At 52.0% G+C, this 24569-nt stretch overlaps 1 protein-coding gene across 1 annotated transcript in view; it reads right to left on the bottom strand.

Annotated features, from left to right (window-relative positions):
- Col17a1 (collagen type XVII alpha 1 chain) overlaps positions 1 to 24569 on the bottom strand; it is a 46467-nt gene that overhangs the window by 11929 nt on the left and 9969 nt on the right. The window contains exons 5-33 of the mRNA XM_051146753.1: positions 23534 to 23665; positions 22384 to 22431; positions 21450 to 21485; positions 20457 to 20504; positions 18418 to 18561; positions 17077 to 17235; positions 16860 to 16931; positions 14790 to 14861; positions 13800 to 13868; positions 12441 to 12602; positions 12073 to 12153; positions 11580 to 11624; positions 10513 to 10728; positions 9741 to 9956; positions 9348 to 9377; positions 8965 to 8991; positions 8107 to 8133; positions 7938 to 8000; positions 7360 to 7464; positions 6539 to 6601; positions 5952 to 5987; positions 5360 to 5413; positions 5084 to 5119; positions 4576 to 4611; positions 3881 to 3943; positions 2896 to 2931; positions 2579 to 2650; positions 1644 to 1670; positions 772 to 807 (exon numbers count right to left, since the gene is read on the bottom strand). Coding sequence (XP_051002710.1) covers positions 772 to 807; positions 1644 to 1670; positions 2579 to 2650; positions 2896 to 2931; positions 3881 to 3943; positions 4576 to 4611; positions 5084 to 5119; positions 5360 to 5413; positions 5952 to 5987; positions 6539 to 6601; positions 7360 to 7464; positions 7938 to 8000; positions 8107 to 8133; positions 8965 to 8991; positions 9348 to 9377; positions 9741 to 9956; positions 10513 to 10728; positions 11580 to 11624; positions 12073 to 12153; positions 12441 to 12602; positions 13800 to 13868; positions 14790 to 14861; positions 16860 to 16931; positions 17077 to 17235; positions 18418 to 18561; positions 20457 to 20504; positions 21450 to 21485; positions 22384 to 22431; positions 23534 to 23665 — 2211 coding nt within the window. The remainder of the gene's footprint in view (positions 1 to 771; positions 808 to 1643; positions 1671 to 2578; positions 2651 to 2895; positions 2932 to 3880; positions 3944 to 4575; positions 4612 to 5083; positions 5120 to 5359; positions 5414 to 5951; positions 5988 to 6538; positions 6602 to 7359; positions 7465 to 7937; positions 8001 to 8106; positions 8134 to 8964; positions 8992 to 9347; positions 9378 to 9740; positions 9957 to 10512; positions 10729 to 11579; positions 11625 to 12072; positions 12154 to 12440; positions 12603 to 13799; positions 13869 to 14789; positions 14862 to 16859; positions 16932 to 17076; positions 17236 to 18417; positions 18562 to 20456; positions 20505 to 21449; positions 21486 to 22383; positions 22432 to 23533; positions 23666 to 24569) is intronic.

A 24569-nucleotide genomic window follows, 5' to 3' on the forward strand; every position in this document is an offset into this window, starting at 1 on the left:
TTCATCAGCTCAAAGACCTTTTTGGCTCAACTGCTCATTGGAAACAATAGTTTTTTAAAAAACTACCCCCCCATCCCCACCCCAGGGTCCCACTAAGAGTGACAGTGAGTGTTTGTCATAGTCAGGGTGCCAAGGTTCAGGAGCATAGAGGCATAGGGACAGAAAAGAGTGTGTGTTCCTGAGCACCCTGTTTTCCTAGGCTTGCTCAGGGCTGGGGTCTGACGGGCAGGTGAACTGGAGTGTTACTCTGTGCCTGCAAGGCCTTGCCCCAGCCAGACCCCTTTAGTCCTGTGACTTGGCCCCGTGATGGGGCTAAACACGCCTTCCTTCCTGTGGAGAGAGCTGATTCCTCAGGTGTGGTGCCCTCAGTCATACCGGAGAAGGCCAAGGGTGGCCTAATCTCAGAAAGCAACATGTCCGTGGGTATGGCGCCTAGGTGACAGGAATACTTTAGAGGCAATGTAGACATTTTAAAGCAAACAAGGGATTGGAAAGCCTGTGGGCAAGGAAGCTTCCTTTCCTGTCTTCCTGCCACAAGGAGCTGGGGACATAAAAATGAGTCTCATGTTTGAGAACGGGCAGGTGTTGGGAGCAGATAAGCCTAAGGACTCAGGGTCAGTGTTGCTCCCACAACCTTCGGTCGGAGCCACTAGATGCCACTGTTGGTCCAGGCTCTGGTCAGAGCCGACCTTCTGTCCGCTCTTCCCTCCCAGCTGTAAAAATGGGTGGTGAAAAGAACAACAAAAGAACTTATTGGGAAAAATCACGTACCTTTAGTCCCTGGTCGTCCAGGGCTACCAGGAAGTCCTGATGTGATTAAACACAGCTCAGTCAGCATGGTTAAGGCCCAGCCAGTCTGGATGTCCACCCTCCCGCTCCTTCCTCTGGTAGTAACCAGCTTTTGGCCACTCAGTGTGGTCACACTGGCTGCCGGATGGACACAGCAGGACTGAGTCAGGTATTGCTTTAAGTCGCCTGGGGTGGGAGTGGGGCTCTCACCCAGAACCCTGTCTGCCTCTGGGAAATGGAGACATAGCAAAGTTTGGTTGAGGCAGAGAAAGGCTTTGGGGGGGGGGGATTCCTGTCTCCCTGGTTACCGAGCTGCCACTGTCCCTCTCCTGGCTGGCTGGCCGGTCAACCATTGCAAGGCCTGCTGTAGTCAGAGCAGCAGCCAGAGCAGCAGCAGCAGCTGCAGCTGCTGGCCTTTGTGCAGTCTGGGCTTGGTCTCACTATCTTTGTGTGCCTTTAGAAATTGATGGGGTGGGAGTGGGGAAGATTTCTTAAGCCTGAATAGGTTTTGTTGGATGGGCTGTAATTACAGCCGTCATCCCAGGGGAACCCTGAGAGGCAGTGGAGTTCTGGGGAGCATAGAACTCCTAGCCAGCAATGTCCTTCCTGGGTGCTCCTGCAGCAGAGGGGGATGGGGGCACAGCACAAGCAGGGTCTGACATCACCGATGGCAGAATGTCATCTAGAATGTTCTGTGTTAGTTTTTTTTGTTTTTGTTTTTCTTATGGTGCTTCTCAGGACTCAAGGTGACAGAATCTGAGCCTGTTTTGCAGGAGGTGGGAGAGGGAAGGGCAGGCCGGCCAAATTGTCTGGTCTTGGAGGAGATAGAGGCAGGGAGGGACTGGATGACTCACCCTGAGGTCCTTGGGGTCCTGTGAGACCTGGAGAAAAGCAGAGACAGTTCAAGGGTTAAGGACTGTTCCTAAGAAGCCACAGCCTTGACTGCAGGAGCCAGCGGGCATGACAGCAAAGGTGTCACAGGCTACAGGAGGATACGCCTCACAGTGGTATAACCGAGACCCCTCCCATCTCTGGGCAAACAACAATTCTATGAGCTTTGCCATGAAATGATCTGGTGCTCCATTGGGCAATGGTCCCTAAGCACATTTGGGCTCATAGATGCTTCAGGAATACAAGTATAGTGAGGAATCTCTCTCTCTCTCTCTCTCTCTCTCTCTCACACACACACACACACACTGCCAAATAATTTCCTCCATTACAGTTCACTGAGGGGCCAGGGGTCCTGTGTCCTCAGTGTCTGAGTGAACGGTCACCTTGTCTGGTTTTGATTTGTTCTTCCCACAGACCTGAGAACCCTGCTCTTGTTTAGCCCTCGGTGGAGATGTTAACAAGGCCCCTCCTCTCTGATTGGTAGGTACTGGTGAAGGCCTAGGTACAGGCCCAGGAGAGGAGACAGAGAAAGGCTTGGGCAAGAGACCGAGCTTGAGTTCAAGTCTGCAATTTTAAGAGCACTCTTGACCCCTTCTAGAACTCCAGGCCTTCATCTGTTAATCCCTCCTTTCGAAATGTCATCTTACTGTTAGAGTTCTCTGTTGAGCCGCTGAGGGCCATGAGATAAGGCTCATGCACACACACAGTGAAGCACCTACGAACTACGACATCCCCAAGAGTATACATGTACACTGGAGCATCCCTAAGTCTCTCTCTCTCTCTCTCTCTCTCTCTCTCTCTCTCTCTCTCTCTCTCTCTCTCTCTCACACACACACACACACACACACACACACACACACACACACACGACTGTGGCTTCCCTTTTCAGTCCCATTACCTGGCTTTCCTGGGTCTCCAGAGGGTCCTGGTGGGCCTCGGGTTCCAGGCATTCCCATCAGACCTTGCTCACCTGAAGAAAGCATGAAAAAAAAATGGGAACGCCTTTCACTTGGGAAAGCACCTCAGAGTCAGTGGGTTTTCCCCTGGAGCGGTGTGCTGGTCACAGGCAGGAGGAAACACCCAGTGACCCAGACCGAATCGTGTCCCTTTGTCAATAGGACGGAGGGCCAGGCGTGCAGGTGGGAGCAAAGGAGGGGCAGGGATAGGGGGCCAAGGGCAGTCAGTGAGAATGAAGTCCACAGTACAGTGACTAACCTCTGGGGCCTTGCTGTCCATCAAGGCCAGCGGGACCTGGAAAAGCAGAAAGTAAAGTCTGCAAGTCTTCCCGGTTCTCTCTCCCCTGTCCCAGGAGGTTCGGAGTGCATGGCCTCCTGGGTGGAAGGCTGATGCTGCTCCCACTGTGGTTGCCAACCTGAGGAGCCTTGTCTTTGTGATAGCCCTGACCCAGCCTCCTTCCTGACAACTCCTCCCAAGGCAGCGTTTCTCCGCTGGGAACAGTCCAGGACACCCTGTCCCCATTGCACCAGCAGAGCAGTGCCTGCCTCATTTACCTGAGGACCCAGAAGCGAACATCCTTCGGGACCCTGTCACCTGTACTCTCAGCATATTGCTAGCCTTCCAAAGTGGGGCCCCTCTAGGACTTGCCTTAGTAGTTAGAACTTTGTCTAACTCTGCATGGATAGATTTTCAAAGTGACCATGATTAAATGCTTTCTAAGTCTTTAGGAACATCTGAAAGGTTCCTTCATCTGTCTTCCAGGTTGTAAACAATCTCCCGAGGCCCCTGTCACCCCCCCCCACCCCACAAGCTTTGTTGTAACTTGAGAAGAAGATGTATGACACCAGCAGCGTACTCATCCTGCATACAGTAGGCACTTATTAATGCTTAGTTACTGAACAGTAACGAGACAGTGTCACATCCCCGTTGGTGGGGCTTGAGCTTTTGTGGGACTCAAGGCTGAGACCAGACTCCCCAGAGCTTCCCTGTGCCTGTAGAGGCACCTCAGTAACAGCTAGACAAAGGGTGTGGCCTGGATCTGGCTTTGAAGCTATCCCTGAGGTGGTCTACTGAGGGTTTCATGGAACTTCAACCCTCGTTGGTCCTTAGTGGACAGAAAGTAGGTAGAGAGGAAGGGCCATGCCTATTCCAGAACAGTGAGAAATTTCCAGAAAGCTGCACCTGGAGAGCCCCAGGAAGGACGCCCAGCTCAGGCTGTCACCTGCCTTTGTGGGACACTTACCCACTGCACCTTTGGCTCCAGGCTCACCCACAGCTCCAGGCAAACCTCGGGGGCCAGACTCCCCTGCAAAGAACAACAGACCTGCTGCTGTAGCCTGGCATTCTGCCACCACTGGTAGTCTGCATATACCTGTTTCCTCTCACTTCCTCTTCACCCAGATGATCTGAGAGAGGCAGCCTCTGCTTTGACACTGAGGTCAAAACCACCTCTCCCCTCCACCCCATAGGCAGCAGGTTCAGATTGACCCAGAAACCATGCTGATCTGAGGGGCACATGTATGTATTCAACTTCCTTGGAAAGAGCAAGCTACCCGATGTGGTCAAAGCATCATTACTTTCAGCCTCCATTTACCCATGCGGTTGGCAGAAGGCGAGCAGCAGAGAGGGCAAGCAGTGTGCACTTTATGCTGCTTTGAGAGTTGAGCTTTAATCTTCCCAGTTAGATTCTCCCAAAGAATCTAAGATAGCTGTAGCCTCTGCACCCAACAAACTCAGTTTGTAGCTAAACCGATTGCATTTGGACCTCCATCCCTGACATATTTGATTTTTGTCGGGCCTTTTCTTGAGATTTGTAAGTGCTTTGAGGGTTTTGAGACAGAAATTCCATCTCATCCTTCTGTATTTGTCACACATCGGGTGACTGCTAGATCTTAAATGGTCACGAATGGGTTAAATTCCTGGGTAGGTAGGACTGACCTGTGAGGCCTCTGGGTCCTTTCTCACCCTGGTCACCTAAAACAAAACAAAACAAAACAAAACAAAACCTGTGAGTTGTGAGCAAGGAAAGCCATCTCCCCTCACGACATGGAGGCCTGCCAGCGGCAGGACGCTGTTGAATCAGTCCATGGATGAAAGTTGGGGAGACAATCCACCCACAAACTGATTCCCCACCCTCAACCTCTGCTGTGGCGTACGTAGGTGCCCTGGGCCCAAGGAGGACCAAGCCAGAGGACAGACACCTCAGAATGTGCCTTCTCACCACCATGAAGACCACCATGTGATGTGGGTACTTTGTTTCCCCTCTTTGTGCCTCAGTTTCCCTCTCTAAGAAGCTGGGGAAGAGTGACCTCTCGGCTTCCTCTCAGCCCCAGGGTGCGGGAGCCAGAGTCATATGCGTGCTCGGACCCTGTACACAGGCTGTGTCTGGGTGCCTAGGAGTGGAGTGGACCACGATTATGACTGAGCAGCAGTGGGAACAGTATACCTTTCTGTCCTGGTGGTCCCATGAGTCCTTTGTCACCTGAAAGGGAAAAAGATACCTTAATGTAGAAAGCCCTGTAGGAGATGACTGAGAAAGGTCAATGTCTGCCTCTGAAGTCAGCATCCTCCAGTACTGATTTCACCTCCCTGCTTTGTACTTGGTAGCTTGTGTGTCATGTCCATCAGCCCCTAAACCCTGAACCTCTTGTTGAATGAGAGCTTTTTTTTGTGTGTTTTTGTTTTTTTTTTTTTTAACCCCCTGCACCTTCCCCTAGCTTACCTTTGACACCAGGGAGTCCCACTTCACCTCGGAGCCCTTGGGGACCCATAGAGCCTGCCCAATGAGGAAAACATACAGTTAGATGAGTGTTCCACCTTTGGAAGGGACGGACACATGCATACTTGTGCATACACATATTTTGAAGCAGGAGTCAAGGGCTGCCCCCCATGGATGCCCTCATCTCCCCATGCTCCTGCAGGCCCACTCTGGCCCCCATCCCACACCCCAGCCATCAGGCTCGGGCATTAGAATCCCCCCAAAGAATCCTGGCAGAGACACTGGCTGCAGCTCTCGGGGTAGCAGGATGGCTTATTTGACCCACATGGGACAAGACAGAGGCTGGATGGGAGCTTCCTACTGGTGAAGCTGCTGGGACGTCTCGGGCCTGCCACCAGTCCAGAAGTGGTTTGGACAGGACCCACCAGGACAGCCAAGCTCAGCCGCAGGCTACACTGTGGACTTTTGTTTTATGCGTCCAGGAGGCTTTCTCTATAATCACTTCTTTTGCTTTAAAGAAATGTTTGGTTTTCCCTTTACCATCCCTTTCTTTACCATAGAAGCAGCACGTATTTACAAGAAGCAACACACTGACCTGGGGGGCCCTGGGGACCAGGAGAGCCACTGGGACCTGAGAAGTACAGGAGAGACAATCATTAGAAGGCCACGTACTAGCTGGGACCACCAACCCCAGTGGGATGGGCAGGTGAGGTGCAAGGAGCTCATTGTAAGGGCTGCGTTGGTCCTAGCCGGGACAGTACACTGGAGGGTCCAGTGGTGACCCTTGTTGCTTGGCAGGGTCCGGAGACCTTTGCTTCTCCCTGAGACACTGAGTCTAGGTCAGAGGTGGAGAGGAGCTGGGCATCAAGTACTCGCTGCATTGCGTGTGTGTATTTGGGTCCCAGTCATGACAGGAAGTCATCTGGTTTCCGGTAGAATCCACTCAGATTAGACACTGCATAATGTGCCCTGCCCACTGAACAGAAGCAGGAATCTGTCCCAAGCCCTGCTATCAGGCCAGAATTATAGTCGTCCAGTCTGGACACCCAGAATTCTTTGTGGAGGAACACTTGTACAGACCTGAGGCTAGCCACCAGTACTCTTCCTGAGCCTGGGACCTGCTTCTCTGAATGTGGCCCCTCCCTGTCTCCCTGCAAACTTGGGTTGATCTTCCTGACATACCTCTGGGACCCACAGAACCTGGCACACCAGGAAGGCCCCGAGGACCTTGTTCTCCAGCAATCCCTGAGAAGAAATGGAAGAAACGTGTTAAGAAAATTTTATACACACACACACACACACACACACACACACACACACACACACACACACACACACACACACACACACACCCTGGCAGTCACATTCGGAATGGAGGCTTCCCACTCTCCCAGTGACCCAGCACCATTTGGTGGCTCTCACAGTAAGGAAATTCATCTGCAACACCCTCCATGAAGTCCTAGGAAGCACTCAACAAATATTCGAGAGGTTCCGCAGTGACTTTACCTCAGCTACCTTTTTTTTTCTTTCCCACTGAAAGATTCCTGGTGCCTTTCTCAGTTTCTCATAGCACTGGTCTCATGACTGAGGAGCTGAGTTCAAAACCTCCATAACCCCATGAAACTCCAGGCTTCTGACCTAGAGGCATCTCCTTTTGTCCTGCGGAGGAGTCGCAGCCCCAGAGGTTGGAGGGCGTCGGCTTCACCCCACACCTGGCTGTGTTCCCAGCTCTGCTGCTCTTTGCGCTCCGCCTTGACCTGGCTTTGCTCCTCACCTTCTCTGGGAAGGTCACTTGCCTGAGCCCTCGCTCTCTCTCTGGGTAAGCCCCCAAATCACAGCCTGTTTCTTAGCCCTGGGTTAGACTCGGGCTACACTCCGTCATTAGTCGCTGTCTCCACAGGGTTTAGAACAGAGCTCCCACCGTCTACCTCAGCGAGCGCTCAGCTGATGCTACCAAGAGATAGAGGTGAAGATGGAAGGACCGGCACAGCTGATCCTCTTACCTCTGTCTCCTTTCTCTCCAGCCCCGGGAGGCCCAGGTTCGCCACGAGGTCCCATGGGGCCTGCTAGTCCTCTCTGGCCTATGGGTCCTTCCATGCCGGGATCTCCTGAAGATAGAAATGGCCAACCTCACAGTTAGGGCCCCATGCCACAGCCCACAGAGGCCTCTTCTCAGCAGGATGATGGCCCGCCCAGAGCCACTTTTGTAGGCCTCGGTTGTTTCTCTTCCTCTCGCTAGCTCAAGCTAGGACCAGAGTGACCCTGTGAGTACGTGACATCCTGTCTCTGCCCCAAATCTGCAAGTTGCTTCTCAGTTCACTGAGAGTAAAAGCCATCTTTATTCTGGTTTTGCCTGGAGGCCCCACATGGCTTGCTGCCCTTGGCCACTCCTGCTGCCTCTTCAGATTGTGTCCCTAGGTCGTGTTCCTGCCTCACCCCTTCCTTCCCTCTTCAAATTCCCTATTTAACTCCTCATCTTTCTCTGTTGTAGTCACTGCTGTCTTCCAAAACAAGATCTCCTTAATAAATGCTTAAGGAAAGAGCAAAGAGGAAACAATTGAATAGAAAAGCGGTCGCTTACCAATGCTGCCTTTTTGTCCCTTTGGTCCTTCTGGGCCGGCGTGGCCCAGGGGTCCGGGGCTACCTATGGGTATAAAATAAGATCTCAGCCTGTGTTGCCTCCAGAACTGGGCAGCTAGGACAGAGCATGCCCAAACCAACAGCACCAAAGATCACTGTAGCTCACTCACCTGGAGTCCCTGGAAGGCCTCTGTCTCCTGTGGGGACAAAGGAAGAGAAGATGGAGAGCCTGGCCTGGTCCCCTAAAGGAGCCACTAGCAGAATTCACATAGGGCTTTCAGGGAGACTGCTAAAACCACAGAGACATTATTTTTGCGTCACGAGACCCCCATAAGTCGTTTGGAACATAATTGTAGTGGAAAATTGATGTTTTCTGAAGGCCAGCTACACTCAGGAGTGCTTTGTCTGACACATCCGGCTTTGGACTCCCGAACCGCCAGCTCCCACTGTAAGCAGGGTCAGGAGGAGTGCGGGCTTGTAGGCCTTGGGAGGTAGACTCATTAGGGACCCAGGGTGAGTGTGCTGGGTCAGAGGTGTGTCGGGACCGCGAAGTAAGGTGAGAAGCAGCAGTGAAGGGCTGGCAAACGGAAGAACCCGATTCCTGCCTGGGATCTCATGGGAAGTGAGTCAGAACAGGGTTAGGGATAGAGGTCCATCTTTTACCTGAATGGTGTTTCTTAGGGAAGGCACCCCTGGGTGCAGAATCCCTTGGGGGTGATAAGGAAAAAAGGTTCCTGGGACCATCCACATCCTCTTAATCAGAGACTCTGGACTCTGGGACGGGCCCAGAATTTTTAGGCAGTTCCTTCTCACACTAGAGTTGACAAGAGCCTCAGTGAAACAAGGCAAGGAAACACTGTGTTGTGTCCAGCCAGGGTCGAGAGGACCAGAAGTCTCCTTTTCCAGCACGGACACATGGACTGTAACTTGTTAAATTGCTTTTCTCAGCCTGAGGGGGTTTTCTGCTTGCTTTAACTGCCCCTCCCCCTTTCCTGGTGTTTAAGGTAAATTGCCTTTGGAATCATTACCTTTAGGGCCTTGACTTCCCACGTCACCTAAAACCAGAAAGACAGACGCTATGAGACAGATCCAGGAGCCACTTTCTCACGCGTGTTTCACAGGTTTTTGGCAACACGCCAGCCACAAAGGAAGGTGAGGGGCCGGGCCAGGTCCCTCCAGCCCCGTCAGAGACACCTAGGCACAGGCTACTAGGCTTCTCCTGCATGGTGCTGAGCCTGCCAGCCCTGCTGTGATGTCTGAAGGCAGAGTCAACTGCCAGCCTTCCACAGACATGGAGTTAGGTGACATCAGCACTCTCCCACATGGACAAAGGAAAAGGGTTCCAATACCAGGGGCACATGCCTCCCCTGCAGGAATGAGAAGAGGGGAAAGGCTCGGGCCACTCCAGTACCTTTTGGACCAGGGTTTCCTCTGAGATTTCCTACAAGAAAGAGTAAACCTTGAGTCAGTAGTCAGACACACACACAGAGACACACAGAGACACACAGACACACACACACACACACACACACACACACACACACACACATGCAGGCACACGCACATGCCGTTGTTCCAACAACCTTGAACAATTCTCTCCTGGATTCAGTTTTCCCAGCAGTGAAATGGGGTTCCCAGCCCAGCTCCGTCTTGCCTCTTAGGGTAATGGAAGGACAGGATGGGAAGGGGAGAGGGCCAGAGTAGTGTAGGATGGGAAGGGGAGAGGGCCAGAGTAGTGTACCCAGGACAGCCACCCGGACACAGCGCTCTGGGCTAGCTGGCCTTGTTTCTGGCCTGTTCTCACCGTTTTCCTGTTCTGTCATCAGCTTGTTCCTCACAAACAGCCAGACTGCCTCCTGGCTGTAGCCATTGAGGCCAACTTTGCTTAGATCCGGTCCCAAGCCGGGTGCCTCGCCATAGAGGCGGTCCTTGCTGCTTCTTTCCGTCTTGTCTTCGCGGTAGAGCACCCTGGTATTTTCCAGCTCATCCACCCGGGCCTTCAGCTTCCTCACCTCCTCCGCTGTAATGGACACGTGTGGGCCATGAGTGAGGACTAGGTCTGGCACTTGCCCTAGGGCCCTGGGCTCTGGGGACAGTGGCTTCGTCACACCCCTGGGCACGTATTTCAGGAATATGTATGCACAGACAATCCTTGTGGCCAATAGTAGCCAATGTCCTCCTGAGCCTCAAGGAAGCTTGGCCCTGTCACCACCCGAGCTGAGCACAAGCCTGATGCACCTTCCTCTGGGAGGTGGAGAGAGTGGTGCCAGGGAAAGAGGTGTAAATGTTCAGGCAAGGTAACGGGCAGAAAGACCCTCTGGCAGCATGGCTTTATTAAAGGCCATCAGTGCACGAGCCTAGGGTGGAGCCAGGACCTTAGGTTCCCAGTGCCCTACCCAGTGACCTCGAGACTTGAGCCAGGGGCCTCAGGGCCTGTTTCCTATCTGGAGGGATACTGGGTTGTGTTTGTAATCTCCAGCCCCTTGGCCCCAACACTGAGGACCACTTGTGGCTTCCAATCCCTAGGAAGGGGTAGAGGGCCTGGGGACTTTAGGCTCCGTGGCCTTGGCACCTACCTAGGGCAATGAGGCCGAAGAGCAGACCCAGCAGCAGCAGCCAGGTGAGCAGCAGGCCCAGCAGCCACTTCCACCAGCTGCAGCAGGAGCCACAGGGGCACCAGGCAGGTGCGGCACCCCACGTTTCTCCCCTGCCACCGGCGCCACTGCCACCAGCAACGCCACCGCCTCTACCTCCACCGCCGCCGCCGCCACCTCGGTCATAGCTGTGGTTTTCTGTGAAAGAAACAGGGAGGGTGAGTTGAGTTTGGGAGGCTTCTGCCCATCTCCTTTCAAAATTGGTGATGTCACATCGGGAGAGTTAGGAGGGTTTGAATCTACATGCGTGCAGCTTTGCATGAACACAGGGATCCGGCTGGATGGTAAGTCTGGAAACCCCCAGGCTTCGGCTGTGACTCTATGAGACTCTGTGAGTCTGTGTGACTCTGGCACTTTATAAAATGAGATTAAAATATGACCTGCTTCATAAAATGGTTAAGGAATGAGGTGAAACAAGATCCTTATTCAGGAGAGCATGCAGCCCACAGCATGGGGCTCACGTGCATCTGCCACAACGCCTGCGTCTGATTAGGCCTAAACCTGCATACTCTGGCCCACTATGCCTCACTGACACAGCTCACCCTTTGTGGTTCCCACAGTACCTAGGGTTACACTTAGTACCACAAACCTAAAAACACACTTTCAGTTCTCTTAAGGAGGTGGGAACCCTCATGCGCGCTTCTCTCGCTGAGGCAAGGGAGGAGGTGAGGAAAGTCAGAGGGCTGGAGCGAGCATCGGACAGCAGCATCTTGGGACTGTTCTGTTGTATCTACCCTCGTGGGGGGAGACTCTGGGCCTCGGGGATCATAAAGGCCGACAATTAGGAGTTGTGAGGCCCGAGAAAATCATCGTTGTGACGCTTTCTGTGGTTAACCGCTGCCCTCAACCTGTCCACTCCTATCCCTATCCATTTCCCTTTCAGGCCTTCAGGAGGTCAGATCTGGGTAGCTCATGTGCACACTGGTTCCAGGCAAGGGCCCACCCATCTCCATCCCCTCAGATCCTTAAGGTCCCCCATTATTACTCACCTGCAGAGGTGGCCTTGCCCTTTGTGGACACAGTATTTAGGTCTCCTAAAAGTACATACATAAGTTTGGAGCTGAACGTGATGACTGGAAGAGCACACAAGCACACACAAGTGCACCCCCATACATGTGTACCCTCACACAGTGCACCCCATACACATGCACCCCCAAACATACGAATCGCCATGCAGTGCACCCCCACATGTGTGCCTCCCACATGTATACCTGCAGAGCATACCCACACACACATACACCCCACACAGTGCAGCCCACACACGTGCACCCCCCACATGTATCCACACACATATGAACATGTATACGTATGTATTCGCTCTCACATTAAAATTTCAGCTTCCCACCCAGCAAGCCCGAGGAGGATTGGATTCTATGTTCCAAACATTCTTGGGACCCCACACGGAGTGTTAAGATCCCAGAAGAGAAAGAAATGCGACGTGGCTTTTTTTGAAGTCGGGTGGGCAGGGTCAGACTGTCTTACCATTCACATCTGCCTTTAGGCCTGTGTCCGCCGCATAGGCAGCCTGCTTCTCTTTTTTCAGGGTGTCTTCTGAAAAGGAAGCTGTGCACAGAACCAGTGATAATCTGGTCCGTCCTTTCCCCACTCTCCTTGCCTGCTCATACTCCCTCTCTCCCTGGGAAGACCAAGGTTAGCCTGGGAGGAAGCCAGTCCAGTTTTCCCGGTCTATCTCCTCCCCCAGGCCTGGTATTTTCCCACTGAAACGGGGTCCCTGCGATTCGATGACTAAATCGGCTCAAACCACCTAAATGAGGGCGTGGGGCCTCCCGCGAGACCTGCCCTTCTGAAGCCCCCCGCGTGCGCGTGCGCGGCACCCACGCTCTGCGTACTTGAAGCAATGCTGGCAGGAGAGGCCGTGAAGACCTTCCCACTGTCCTTGGTCATGATCAGGAGTTCCATCTCCTTTTTGGCTGGCACGTTGTCTTTCTCCAGAATCAGGAACTTGCAGTCTTTATGCAAGAGGTCGTCACTCTGGACACTGGTGGTGCAGGCTGTGGAAGACAGACGTGGGTGAGGGGCAAGGAAAGGGTGCCAGAAGGAAAGAGAGGGAAGACACAAAGAGAAGAGGAAGGGAAGGAGGCTCACTAGTGAGGACGCGGGTCCCCTGGTCTTTTACACAGTGGTGCTGTGAAGCATCTTGGGGTCCCTGCTGTCTAGGACTTGCCATCATGAGGTTAGGCCAATGTCAGCAGTGCTGGGTAGCTGGTTTAGGAGGCTACCTCCCTACCTGTAGACAGAGGACCTTCCTTGCTTGACCTTGCAGAAGTCTCCTTTACCAGCCACGCCCTTTAAAAAGTAACCTGATCGATTTGTGTTACTATCCTGGGGAGGCTTTTGCTGGCCGCCCCCTAAAGCTCTGAATTCTCATACACGGACCCCATGTCTACCACAACACTTGTTTGCTTAGGAATCAACCATTCTCTGTAGTTGTCTGGTGTGCTTTGTGTTTGTCGTCTGCTTGCTCCCCTGGCATTGTCTTGCTCTTATCATGATACTATTCTGTATTATCCACCTGCTGCCCTTCGCACCTGGACCCTTGACACTTGGACCCTTGGCACCTGGACCCTTAACACCTGGACCCTTGGCACCTGGACCTTTAACACCTGGACCCTTGGCACCTGGACCCTTAACACCTGGACCCTTGGCACCTGGACCCTTAACACCTGGACCCTTGGCACCTGGACCCTTGACACCTGGAAAACCAAACTGTCTGCTACTAAGTGAGTGCTCCGTATGTTTTTATTTTAAATGAATGAATTGTTGATTAGAAGGAGACACACCGGAATGTAAGAAATGGAGAAAATAGCTCATTGCGTGGGGTGAACCCAAGTTGATAAAGATTCTATAGAAAGCAGTCAAGGTGTTGGCAGTTTCTGGGAGGCTCCCTGCCTCTTACAGGTTACACATAACAGAAGGGCAAAGGTTTCCTGATAAATGTGGTGGCTGGAGTGTAACAGACAGGAGGCGGTGTTAGGGGTGGAGCTTCCTGCTCCTGGGAGAAAGATCAAGGTAAGTTCAAAGGATGCTCATCTCTATAGATAAGTCCATGAGACCTGTGGGGTGAGTTGCATTTGTGGGTCTCAGACCACCCTCAGGTTCTACCATCTCTTCTAGGACACCATGTACCATAGCAGGGCACCTCTCCCAGTGTGCCAGCCTAGGCCCTATGAGTTGGTAACAACACTTACTAGCAGAGGTGGACACACCGGTGCTGGTGACAGTGGGTGGCTGGGGCACGTTTTTCTTCACACCATATGCTGCAAGAGAGAAAGCACCAATGAGCTGGGACAACAAGGAAAGGCGACTTCTTGGGCTGGAGAGATGGCTCAGCAGTTAAGAGCACTGTCTGCTCTTCCAGAGGTCCTGAGTTCAATTCCCAGCAACCACATGATGGCTCACAACCATCTATAATGTGGTGTGATGCCCTCTTCTGGCCTGCAGGTGTACATGCAGTACAGAGCACTGTGTACATGATAATAAATGAATACATATTAAAAAAAAAAAAAAAAAAGGAAGGAAAGGTGGCTTCCATGGCTTGGGAGTATTCTGATCAGCCAAGAGGAAGCACATAAAATCAACTGTCTCCAGCAGTGATGGGGGGATGGTGGTGTTAATTTCCTGTATCTTTTTCTAGTTCTTGAGCCCACTTCCTTCAGGAAGCCCCCTTAGACCTTACTCCTCACAAATTCATTGAATTCCCATTGTTTTTGCAGGATTCTCTTACTGCCTCCTGTGGGTTGGACTTCTGCTCCGACTATGGAGAGGACAAGTTGGATGCAGGGGCACAGCGGCACCACGCCCTTTTCCCTGCTCTGCAGAGAGGGGCGATGGCCTGGGTGGTACACCGTAAAGGCAACCACTGAGATTTCTTCGAAGTGGCAGTGGGCTGCAGAAGAGTGAGTGGTGAGCTTCAGAGACCATTGCCCTGCCCAGTTGGTCCGAGAGACATGTGGGAACTAGAAGTCACAGCGAGAAGGTGCTGGATTTACAGGCTCCCCGTGTGCCTACCTCACATCAGAGACAATGAGAGATGAACGCTGCATCTCTAGGCTGAGCTATTTTACTGGTGGGAAAGGCCATTTGGTTCTTTTGGCCGCTTGTGAAAAGGTATGTTGTGGGTTGTAGCGTCCAAGGGCAGCCCCCTCCCAGTTCCTAAGCTCTGACCTTCTACTACCAACCTGTGGAAGTGGTGGCTGTGCCGTGGGATAGGACAGAAGAGCTGGGGGCCAGGTTGTTCTGCATGCCAAACACTGAGAGAGAAAGGGAGGACAGGTGACACATGTGACTTGGAGCATGCCCTGTGGGTTCTGGAAACCCCCCTGAAGGCCCCAGATCATTTCCATGAGAACTGCTTTTGCCGGTGGCAGATTGCAAAACTTTCTCGGTTTTCGTTGCTTAGTAACGTGGCCGTCTCCCACCCAGAATAAACTCCATTAATGACTGTTTCAGAGTAAGAGCCATGCGACCCAGTAGCATGTGGTTTGTTTGCAGAGGGTCTGTTGACTATTACTGCCTCCCTCAAAATCCTAAAATGTCCTGCCCTGTAGCTGCCTAGGACTGGTTGGTACGCAGTGTGAGGACTGAATTCAGACCCACTGGGCCGAGAAGCACTCACATGGCAGGTGTCTAGCTTTTCTTTCAACTCTTCTGGCTCAAGCACTTAAAACTCCCTGGTCCCCTGCCCACTTTTGAGACAGCATATCTCCCTCACACCATGTGCTGCAAGAGAGGAACCACCAGTGAGCTGGGCCAACAAGTGAAGGTGGCTTCCACGGCTCTGGAGCAGTCTGATCAGCTGAGAAGAAGCACATGAAATCAACCGTCTCCAGCAGGGAGGGGCTTAATTTCCTGTATCTTTTCCTAGTTCTTAAGCCTACATCCTTCAGGAGGTCCTCTTAGACTTTCCTCCTCAAAAATTCGCTTCATTCCCATTGTTTTGCAGGATTCTCTTACTGCTTCCTGTGGCATAGATGCTTTACTCCCACTAAGGAGTAGAAAAGTTGGATGCAGAAGCATAGCGTCCCCACGCCCCTTGGGTCTGCGCTGGGGCAGTGGCCTGGGTGGTACACTGTATAAACCACCACTGAGCTTTATTTGAAGTGGTTTATTTAAAGACCCTCTCCCCTTTTGGGATAGTGTATCTCTATACAGCCCTGGAACCCACTGCATAGATCACTATGATATTGAACTCAAATATCTACCTGCCCCTGCCTCTGCCCCTGCCTCTGCCCCTGCCCCTGCCTCTGCCCCTGCCTCTGCCCCTGCCTCTACCCCTGCCTCTGCCTCTACCTCTGCTCCTGCCCCTGCCCCTGCCTCTGCCCCTGCCTCTGCCCCTGCCTCTACCCCTGCCTCTGCCCCTGCCTCTGCCCCTGCCCCTGCCTCTGCCCCTGCCTCTGCCCCTGCCTCTACCCCTGCCTCTGCCCCTGCCTCTACCTCTGCTCCTGCCCCTGCCCCTGCCTCTGCCCCTGCCTCTGCCCCTGCCTCTGCCCCTGCCTCTACCCCTGCCTCTGCCCCTGCCTCTACCTCTGCCCCTGCCTCTGCCCCTGCCTCTGCCCCTGCTTCTACCCCTGCCTCTGCCTCTACCTCTGCCTCTGCCCCTGCCTCTGCCCCTGCCTCTGCCCCTGCCTCTACCCCTGCCTCTGCCTCTACCCCTGCCTCTACCCCTGCCTCTGCCTCTGCCTCTGCCCCTGCCTCTGTCCCTGCCTCTACCTCTGCTCCTGCCCCTGCCTCTGCCTCTGCCCCGCCTCTGCCTCTGCCTCTGCCCCTGCCTCTGCCCCTGCCTCTGCCCCTGCCTCTGCCTCTGCCCCTGCCCCTGCCCCTGCCTCTGCCCCTGCCCCTGCCTCTGCCCCTGCCCCTGCCCCTGCCCCTGCCTTCTGGGATTAAAGGCATGCATCACCATACCCTGCTAAATCCTCATCTCAGTTTTGACTCCAGGGCTTGTGGTTGTCAATTTGGCTACTTGACATGACCTAGAATCACCTGGGGGAGATTCTCTGTGAGGGACTGTCTCCCTCAGGTTGGCCTGTGGAGGACTGTCTTGATCATCTTAGCTGGTGTAGCTTGCAGTGCCTCCGTATGGAAGCTCCAGTCCCAGGCGACCCAGTGCCCTCTTCTGCCCCCACAAGCACTTCACACTCGTGGTGAGCAAACACGCATGCAGACAAAATACTCATCCACACAAAATAAAAATAAATTAATTCCTTTCAAAATATCATAAGAGGAAAAGGTGACAGGATGGCAGCACTAACCTGAGGAGCAGCTGCTGAGCCCGGGATGCAGGGTGGGAGAGCAGGACGTCATGTTATTTGGCACTCCGAAGACTACAGGGGGAAGGAGAGGGCAGGTGAGAACAAGGTTCAGGGCAAAGTCTTGGGGATGGCACACACCGAGGGAGATCTTCAAGAGCAGAACAGAGCTGCCACCGTCTCCATCTGGAAGGGGAAGCCATGTGCGGCCTACACCTACCTGATCCTGCCGAGTAGGCGTTGGTGTTGAGGAGGGAGGAGCTCTGGGCTGTCATGTTGTTGTGATAGGTCCCCATGGAGGACCCTGCAGGCAAAGTGGAGGACCACATGTGGGGGGGAAGGTTGGTGTCCACGATTGTCGCATCATAGGTCCCTGATACTGAAAGAAGAAACAGACACACTTTACCGTGAGAGAGAGGGAACTTGGTTGCTTGCCTTTCTGGGGCTTCCCAGAGTTTGGCACCTAAGGTCCCATATCTCAGGAACCCCCTCAGTTCGGGACATCCTGAGGCACTGAGTTATTCTGCTTTTGACGGAATGAAACACTTGATCTCTTAGAGCACAAAATTCTTGCCATTTTTTGGTGAAATTTGAAATTAATTTTGTTTTAGTGCCCATTCATTGTGTCTTCTAAGCTTTTCTTTCTAATCTTGGTGCCTTGTTCCCACCAACAAGAACAACCCTTATTGCTTTGCCATTTTCAAAGATGCCAAGAGGTAGTTCATGCGGGAGCTACTTCTGTCACCCTAGCAAATGTGGGGTATGTATCTGACAAAGGAGTGTTCAGATATAATAAATCTTTAAAAGCCTTCTTGCTTAGATCCTGGTGAGCCAAGCAGACCCACAGGCACGCTGTCCCTGACAGGGCTTTTCATGTTTCTTCAAATTTGATGCCATTTCTGCCTGTTACTGTGGGAGAGGGAGCTAGCCACACCATTGCTAACATGCGAGGGGGCTTGGCTGTATAAGGAAATCCTACAAGGATGGTCACGCTATCAAGATGTTCCAGGAAATCTTCATCCACAGAAGACGTGAATTCTTTCCTCCTCACTGTCCGTGACTCTGCTAGCTTCTCTTCTTGTCATCTGAAGAAGTATTTCTCTCATGGAAGATGCACACTCCATAAGGCTGCTGAGTACTATCTGTCCCACGTGACCCTAGCACTTGTTGTCCTGTTCAACTCCCCAGAGACCTTCCTCCCCACCAGGGTGTTGACTACGCCTCTCTAGTCCAGAGCTTTTCCTTGGGGCTTGACACAGAGTAGGCCTAGGGTAAGCACTTCCTTCACGATGATGCAAACACTACAACTTTCCTCTCATTCTTCTCTTGAGGAACTGGGCCGACACATCCAGGACTCTCAGAGACTTCTGGGAGAATCTCAAGGATGGAGAGCTGGGTACCACATCTTCAGAAGACATGAGAAAGCCCTGCCCAGGCATTCATGGCATAGAAGAGCAGATGCTCAGTACTTTTCCAAGTCTGCCCAAGCTGAAAGCTCTTCAGGGCACACCTGTCACATTGTCCCCATGCCCCCATGGCCGACTGGAGCTGCTAGGCTTACCTGAGTGGGAGCTTGCTGTCACCATTTTGGTTTCTACAGTGCCTTTCTTGGGGATGGGGAGTGTGTTGGAGGTGTTCCTGGTGGGGCTGGCACTTGCAGATCGGCTCCCCTTAAGCAAACGCTTAACCTCATCCAGTTCTGTCCCTGCGAAGAAATCCAGACTTTCACATGAGCCACAGCATGCTTTCCTAAGTTCGAAGGTCAGGGAAGGAATTTGATGGCATCTGATATCAGAGAGGCTGGCGTCTGCCTCATTCGTGGGGACACTTTCCATCAGCTTTCTAATTTTTTTTTTTTTTTTTAATTTGGCCAATTTATAGCTTTTTATAGACCTGACAGTTTGTAGCCTTAACAGCCTCATAAGGAGCTCCAAGTCCTTGGGAGACAGTTCCTGATTTGACTTCAGTAGGCACCATAGTGGTGACTGTGACTGGAAGACATTGTCACCTGGCTTTGGGCGAGCTAGGCTCTTGAAGAAACTAGTTTGTCAATAGTCTTCCCTCTGAACACGGTATCCTGGATGACCTGGTATGCTGGCCAGTGTCAAAGGGATCTGAGGTTAGAACTCCTAAGCTGTTCATGGCACCTGCACTCACGTGTGCTTTAGTTTCGGGTCCACCTGGCAGGCACTGTGTGTAACATGGAGAACTAGTAGAACCCCGTCCTTGTGTCCCTTCAGAGTAGCAAACAGGAAGGAAGGGATGGGATCATTGCAAGGACAATGAGCAGGAGACAAGCACTTGTCAGACAGAAGGTGCTGGGAACCGCTCTGCCTCTCTCCCCAGAAAGTTCCCTCCTTTGGGTGTGGAACATCTTTAATCCCGGAAGGATTCTGGTGAGAAAGCGTTAGACCTGGAGTCAGACCCTGTGGCGGGCGAGGAGTCAAGCTCTGGGGCTAGCCTCTCTCAGCCTCCTGGGCTAGCCTCGCTCGGCCTCCTGGGCTAGCCTCGCTCGGGGCTCCCGGGCTACCTACCAGCTCTTCCTTATTTTACTCTTTGTCTTTGGATCCTACCCTAAAAGTCAGCATCATTTCAAAATGTTGCTGAGGAGCCTCTCACAAGGGCAAGAGGCAGCTAACGTAACCAATGCAAGGAGACTGGTGGATCTCTGATCTTGGAGATGAAGTTAAAAACCCTTATTTTCGACTCCCGATCCTTCTCTCATCTGAACTCGCCCATTGTGACTCCATAGAGAACTGCCCTGTGGCGTTTTCCAGCCAGCTTTATCTTCCGAGCCTGAGCCTGATCCACCTTTCTGTTTCTCTTCAGCCGACCCTAGCATAGGAGGGCTTCTCTGGCCCTTCCCTCTCTCTCCATTTCCCTGGTCTGTGCTGCCTTTGACACTGAGCTGTAGGCATTGACGGGTTTTCATGGTTTCCCCATTAGAATTTAAACTACTACTAAACCAGGGACCAGGACTGACTTACTCAGCAACTTAGCTCTGCAACCTAGCCTAGGGGCCCCCACCCAGGAAACTCAGGATGGTTGATGATTGAGTACATGTGTGAACACACACACACACACACACACACACACACACACACACACACACACAGAGACAGAGAGACAGAGAGAGACAGAGACAAAGAGAGATATAGACAGAGAATCAGAGACAGAGAGAGAGAGAGAGAGAGAGAGAGAGAGAAAGTAAGAAAGAGAGACCCAGAGACAGAGACAGAGAGAGATAAAGAGAGACATAGAGAGTCACAGACAGACAGACAGACAGACAGACAGATACACACACACAGAGACAAAGAGACAGAGACAGAAACAGAGATAGAGAGAGACAAAGAGAGACATAGACAGAGAAGACAGACAGACACACACACACACACACACACACACACGCACACGCACACGCACACACACACACACAGAGACAGAGAAACAGAGACAGAAACAGAGACAGAGAGACAGAGCAAGACAGAGAGACACAGAGAGCGGGCGCTCACACTAGCCCTGACCCTCAGCACTGTGCTGCACCTGGTTTACTCAGGGTCTCCTAGGCACTCTAATGGCAGCAGGATTGTGCCCACTTACATCTGGTGGATGGCGATGCACTCTGCAGTCGAACTCGGATTTCGCTCTCTGTACAAGGGGAGAGAAGAGAGAGTGAGGCTGTGGGTGAAGGAGTCTGCATCACTGTCCTGGGCCCTGACTTTTGAGCAGAGCGTGATTCAAGGGGCTGCTTTGTGATTTCTGAGTCCATCACCGGGGAACCTAGGTGTAGCTACAAACGGGATACCCCTCCCCCACCAGTTGCTGACTGCACACTACTAGCTACCTGCGACTTAAGAAAACTCCTCCTTAGGATCAGCAAGGAGGCATCATGACACTTCATTGTCACCCACTTCAGAGGTGTCAGTGCCTAGCATCTTTCTGCCTCTGAGCTCAGTTGAGGTAGGGGCAGAATTCTAAAACCTCCAATGTCCACTTAGTCATCAGAACAGGAAGTCCCTAAGTGGGCAGCTTAGCGGTATTTGCTTCATGTAGAGAGTGGGCGTCTCTTAAGAACCATCCCAAAGCTGTGGGCGGCTGGTGTAGTGAGACACAGTGCGAGCATAACCCGGTCACAAAGAATGCGCTGAGCCCGCGAAGGACTCTGCCTTCCGCCCAGCTAATGCAAGGCTCCTGTGCTCACTCAGGGCTTTGCGTGGGTGGCTTTTCCTAACGTCTTCCTCGCCTCTATCAGCTCTGGATGATGAGCTTACAAAACTGTCTCTTGCAGTACTTTGAAAGAGAAGGACTTTTGCCTGTCTTGACTTATAGCGGCAGTCAAAGCACATCTGGGAGGCTAGCTGTAAAGACAGATGTGGCATCCGTAGTGCTTAGACTGCCACTGTGTGTTTGGTCTGTTCGGGCATTATCAGATACCCCATGCTCATGGAGTTGCCCAAGATCCTATAAGTACTCTAGACTCCTCAAGGCAGACGCTGTGTCTTACTTACTCTCCTATGTGGGTCTTGCTGGCTCTAGGCTGGCACGTGCCAGCTGCTCAGAGTGAACTGGACTGAGTTCAGCGATGGTACTCACCTCGTGTTTGGCTTCGTCCTCTGGTTGAAGAAGATGCTGAGAAGGAGAGAAACATGGTTTTAGGCACATGGAAGAGTTGGCATGCTGAATATTTTGACACTTGGGGAATATTTTCACAATGTCTAAATCCAAACTGGGGTTGGGAGTGGTGGTGAGGGGGGTTTCTGTATAGCAGATGCCGAAAACGTGATTCCCAGACGCTGAAGGGTAAATAATGTTTTTCAACATCTCGATGCAACCTAGCTGAGTAAATGTTGAGTTAGCTAATGCTTAGAGCACTGTGTCTGAGGTGTGTGTGTGTGTGTGTGTGTGTGTGTGTGTGTGTGTGTGTGTGTGATGTATTTGGACCAGCTGAAAACATTGTCAAATGGACTCAAAGACTGCTAAATCTTTGTTTATTAAAGTCTGCCTCAGTTTTCCCAATGTAAGCAAATATAGAAAATTATAATCATTACATAATCATCACTGGTCCTAACCTCAATTCATCTGTACTTTGAGGTTCTAAGAATACAGACCTAAGACTTATGGTCCCGTGGACACACAACTTAGGGTGACAGGTGTATGATGTGGCCCTTGGAAGGGAGGTATAGAGGAGGTGCTGGGGCGTCTGGTGTTTGTGACTGTGACTTTTGCTCCTCCTTGGTGGCAGGCCTCTATGAAGCCCATGGAAAGAAGGATCCCTACAGTTCTTCTTAGCCTCAGGGGCTTATGTGTCCCAGCACGACCCGTGCACAAACAGTTTACCATCTTAATAGTGTCATAGCAACTGCTGATGGCAGCAAAGTGACTGGCAGTCTCCCTTAAGATGCCTCAGAATGAGGGGGACAGCAAGTCAGCAGGAGCCAAACTCTTTTAGAAGCATCCATCTGGCTCTGCATCCCACCATTAGGGCCCCCATTAAAGCATTTCATGAGAAAATAAGGAGAGGACTTACCAAGTTCCTTCCGTGGATACTCAGGGGAGGAGTTGCCACTGGAGCTCCCTGGAGGGGAGGAGGAACACAGTACAAATGGTTACTTCCCTCCTTATGGCTTCCTGGGGGCAGGGGTGACAGCTACAGCTTGTGAACTCCCATAGCTGGAAGCGGTTCAGGAGGTTTCCAAGTAGAAGTCACCAAAGCTGGGGCCTTCCTCCCGAATTTTCTGTTTCAACTGTTGGCCCCAGCATGAGCCCACTCTGCCTTTGAAACCCCAGTGGGGTGACGAGTTCCAGGTTCTCCTTCCATTTCATCAATGGCAGAGCCTGCCAACTTTGTCTCTTTTATCTCACACCTCCCAGCCTTCCTTCTCCTCTGAGTCCCTAGCCCAGATTTCTTTCTTCTTGACTATTGAAGATTTCCTTTTAACTTGTCACCTATCCCTGGCTTTCTGGGGCTCAAATATGATCCACTGTTTGGCTCAAAAAACCTCTGTGTCTTTTTATGTGGAGATTAAAGTCTAATCTGGGCCTCCCAATCCCTTTTTAGCTTTGGACCATCCTGTCCTTCCATCTATGAATGTCACTAGCATGGCAAGGCTTAGGTACCAGCACCTCCACAGAGTCATCCTTGATTTTCTTAGTGGAAAATAGTGACCTCTATCTACTCAGTGTCACTGTTTTTTCTGTCATCTTCAGTTGTCTATAGACTGTACGGCTCCTGAAGACAAGACCCATAAGGCATTTTGTACAATACAAAATGTGATAATGTCCTAGTTGAAAAGTGTCTAAGTAGATTAAAAAAATAATGAATGAGAGAGATAAAGGAATGTATGTAAATGAATGCATGAATCTTCCACTAATGTGAGGAGTCCATAAGGGAAATCAAGAAGTGAAGAGAAAGGTGGAGTGGAGTGTAGACACCGGAAAAGCCAAGGAGCCAGCATGCCCAGGATGAGGGAAGTCACACCAGGAAGGACAAGGGAAGTCACTCCAGGAAGGACAAGATAAGTCACACCAGGAAGGATAAGCAAAGTCACACCAGGAAGGACAAGGGAAGTCACACCAGGAAGGATGAGCAAAGTCACACCAGGAAGGACAAGAGAAGTCACACCAGGAAGGACAAGGGAAGTCACACCAGGAAGAGATCAGTTCTTTTCTGCAGATACCTTCATAAGTTCCATGGCGGGTCATGTGAGTTTTCCTTTCAAAGGTGGAGCCTGGAGAGTTGGGCAGGGTAGAGGCTGGCGAGTGAGCTCTCCTGTAACTGGAGGTGGAAGCGTTGCCCCGGAGGCTTCCACCTGCAATTGGAAAAGAGTGTAAATCCTCATGGTACCCCCTCACCAGAGATGAACCCACTACATTTAAACTTCTTAGCCAAATAACCCTCTGGATACCAAAGGAGGGCCCTGAGAGAAGGGTAGGCGACTCCGGGGGACACGGGAATGGAAGGCAGGCTGGCTGCTACTGCCTTTTTGGGCAGGCACTGAGAGGTAGGGTTGCCACACACACACACACACACACACACACACACACACACACACACACGTATGCGCGCGCCCAAGCGCGTGTGCGCAAGCGTGTGCACAGGGTTTGTGGAAGTGGTAAGGATGCCGTGGTTTTCTTGAGGACGTGATGGATCACTGGCCCTTGCTCAGGGGGACTAAAAGATAAGCTGCTAAGTAGGCCTTTCTGGTGGTGGGTTTCCTTCCTATTTTCTCTAGCGTTTCTTAGTGGCTTCCTGGGCTGGATATATGAGTGTGCTTAGTTTTATCATGCTTTTGTTTTCATGTGAGAGACTGCCCCCCCCCCCCCAGGGAACAACAGGTTCATGCTGGGAGCTTGCCCAGTGGAATCTTGCAGCATGGACTACATGCCTTTGGAGCCTCTCAGCAGAGCAACCCAGTCTGGACCCTTCATCATCCATTGCTGTCAACCTGGTTGTAAGCCTTAACCACACACAGCCTTTCCTAAAAGATGTGGCTTCAGCAGAGGGATCCAGCCAGAGGCAACCATCTCCCCTGGAAGGCTTCCTAACTGGTGAGTGTTACCTGCCCTGGAGAAGTGAGGAAAACTGAACCCACTTGACTTAGGTGGTCAGTGCTGATGACTGGGGAGTCAGAGGTACCTTCCCTTGTCATCTGGGTAACCCTTAGGGGAGTGTGGAATGAATGACACAGACAGGGTAACGGTCCCCTTCGGGCA

This window comes from Acomys russatus, chromosome 5 (assembly GCF_903995435.1).
Source record: "Acomys russatus chromosome 5, mAcoRus1.1, whole genome shotgun sequence".
Taxonomy (NCBI): domain Eukaryota; kingdom Metazoa; phylum Chordata; class Mammalia; order Rodentia; family Muridae; genus Acomys; species Acomys russatus.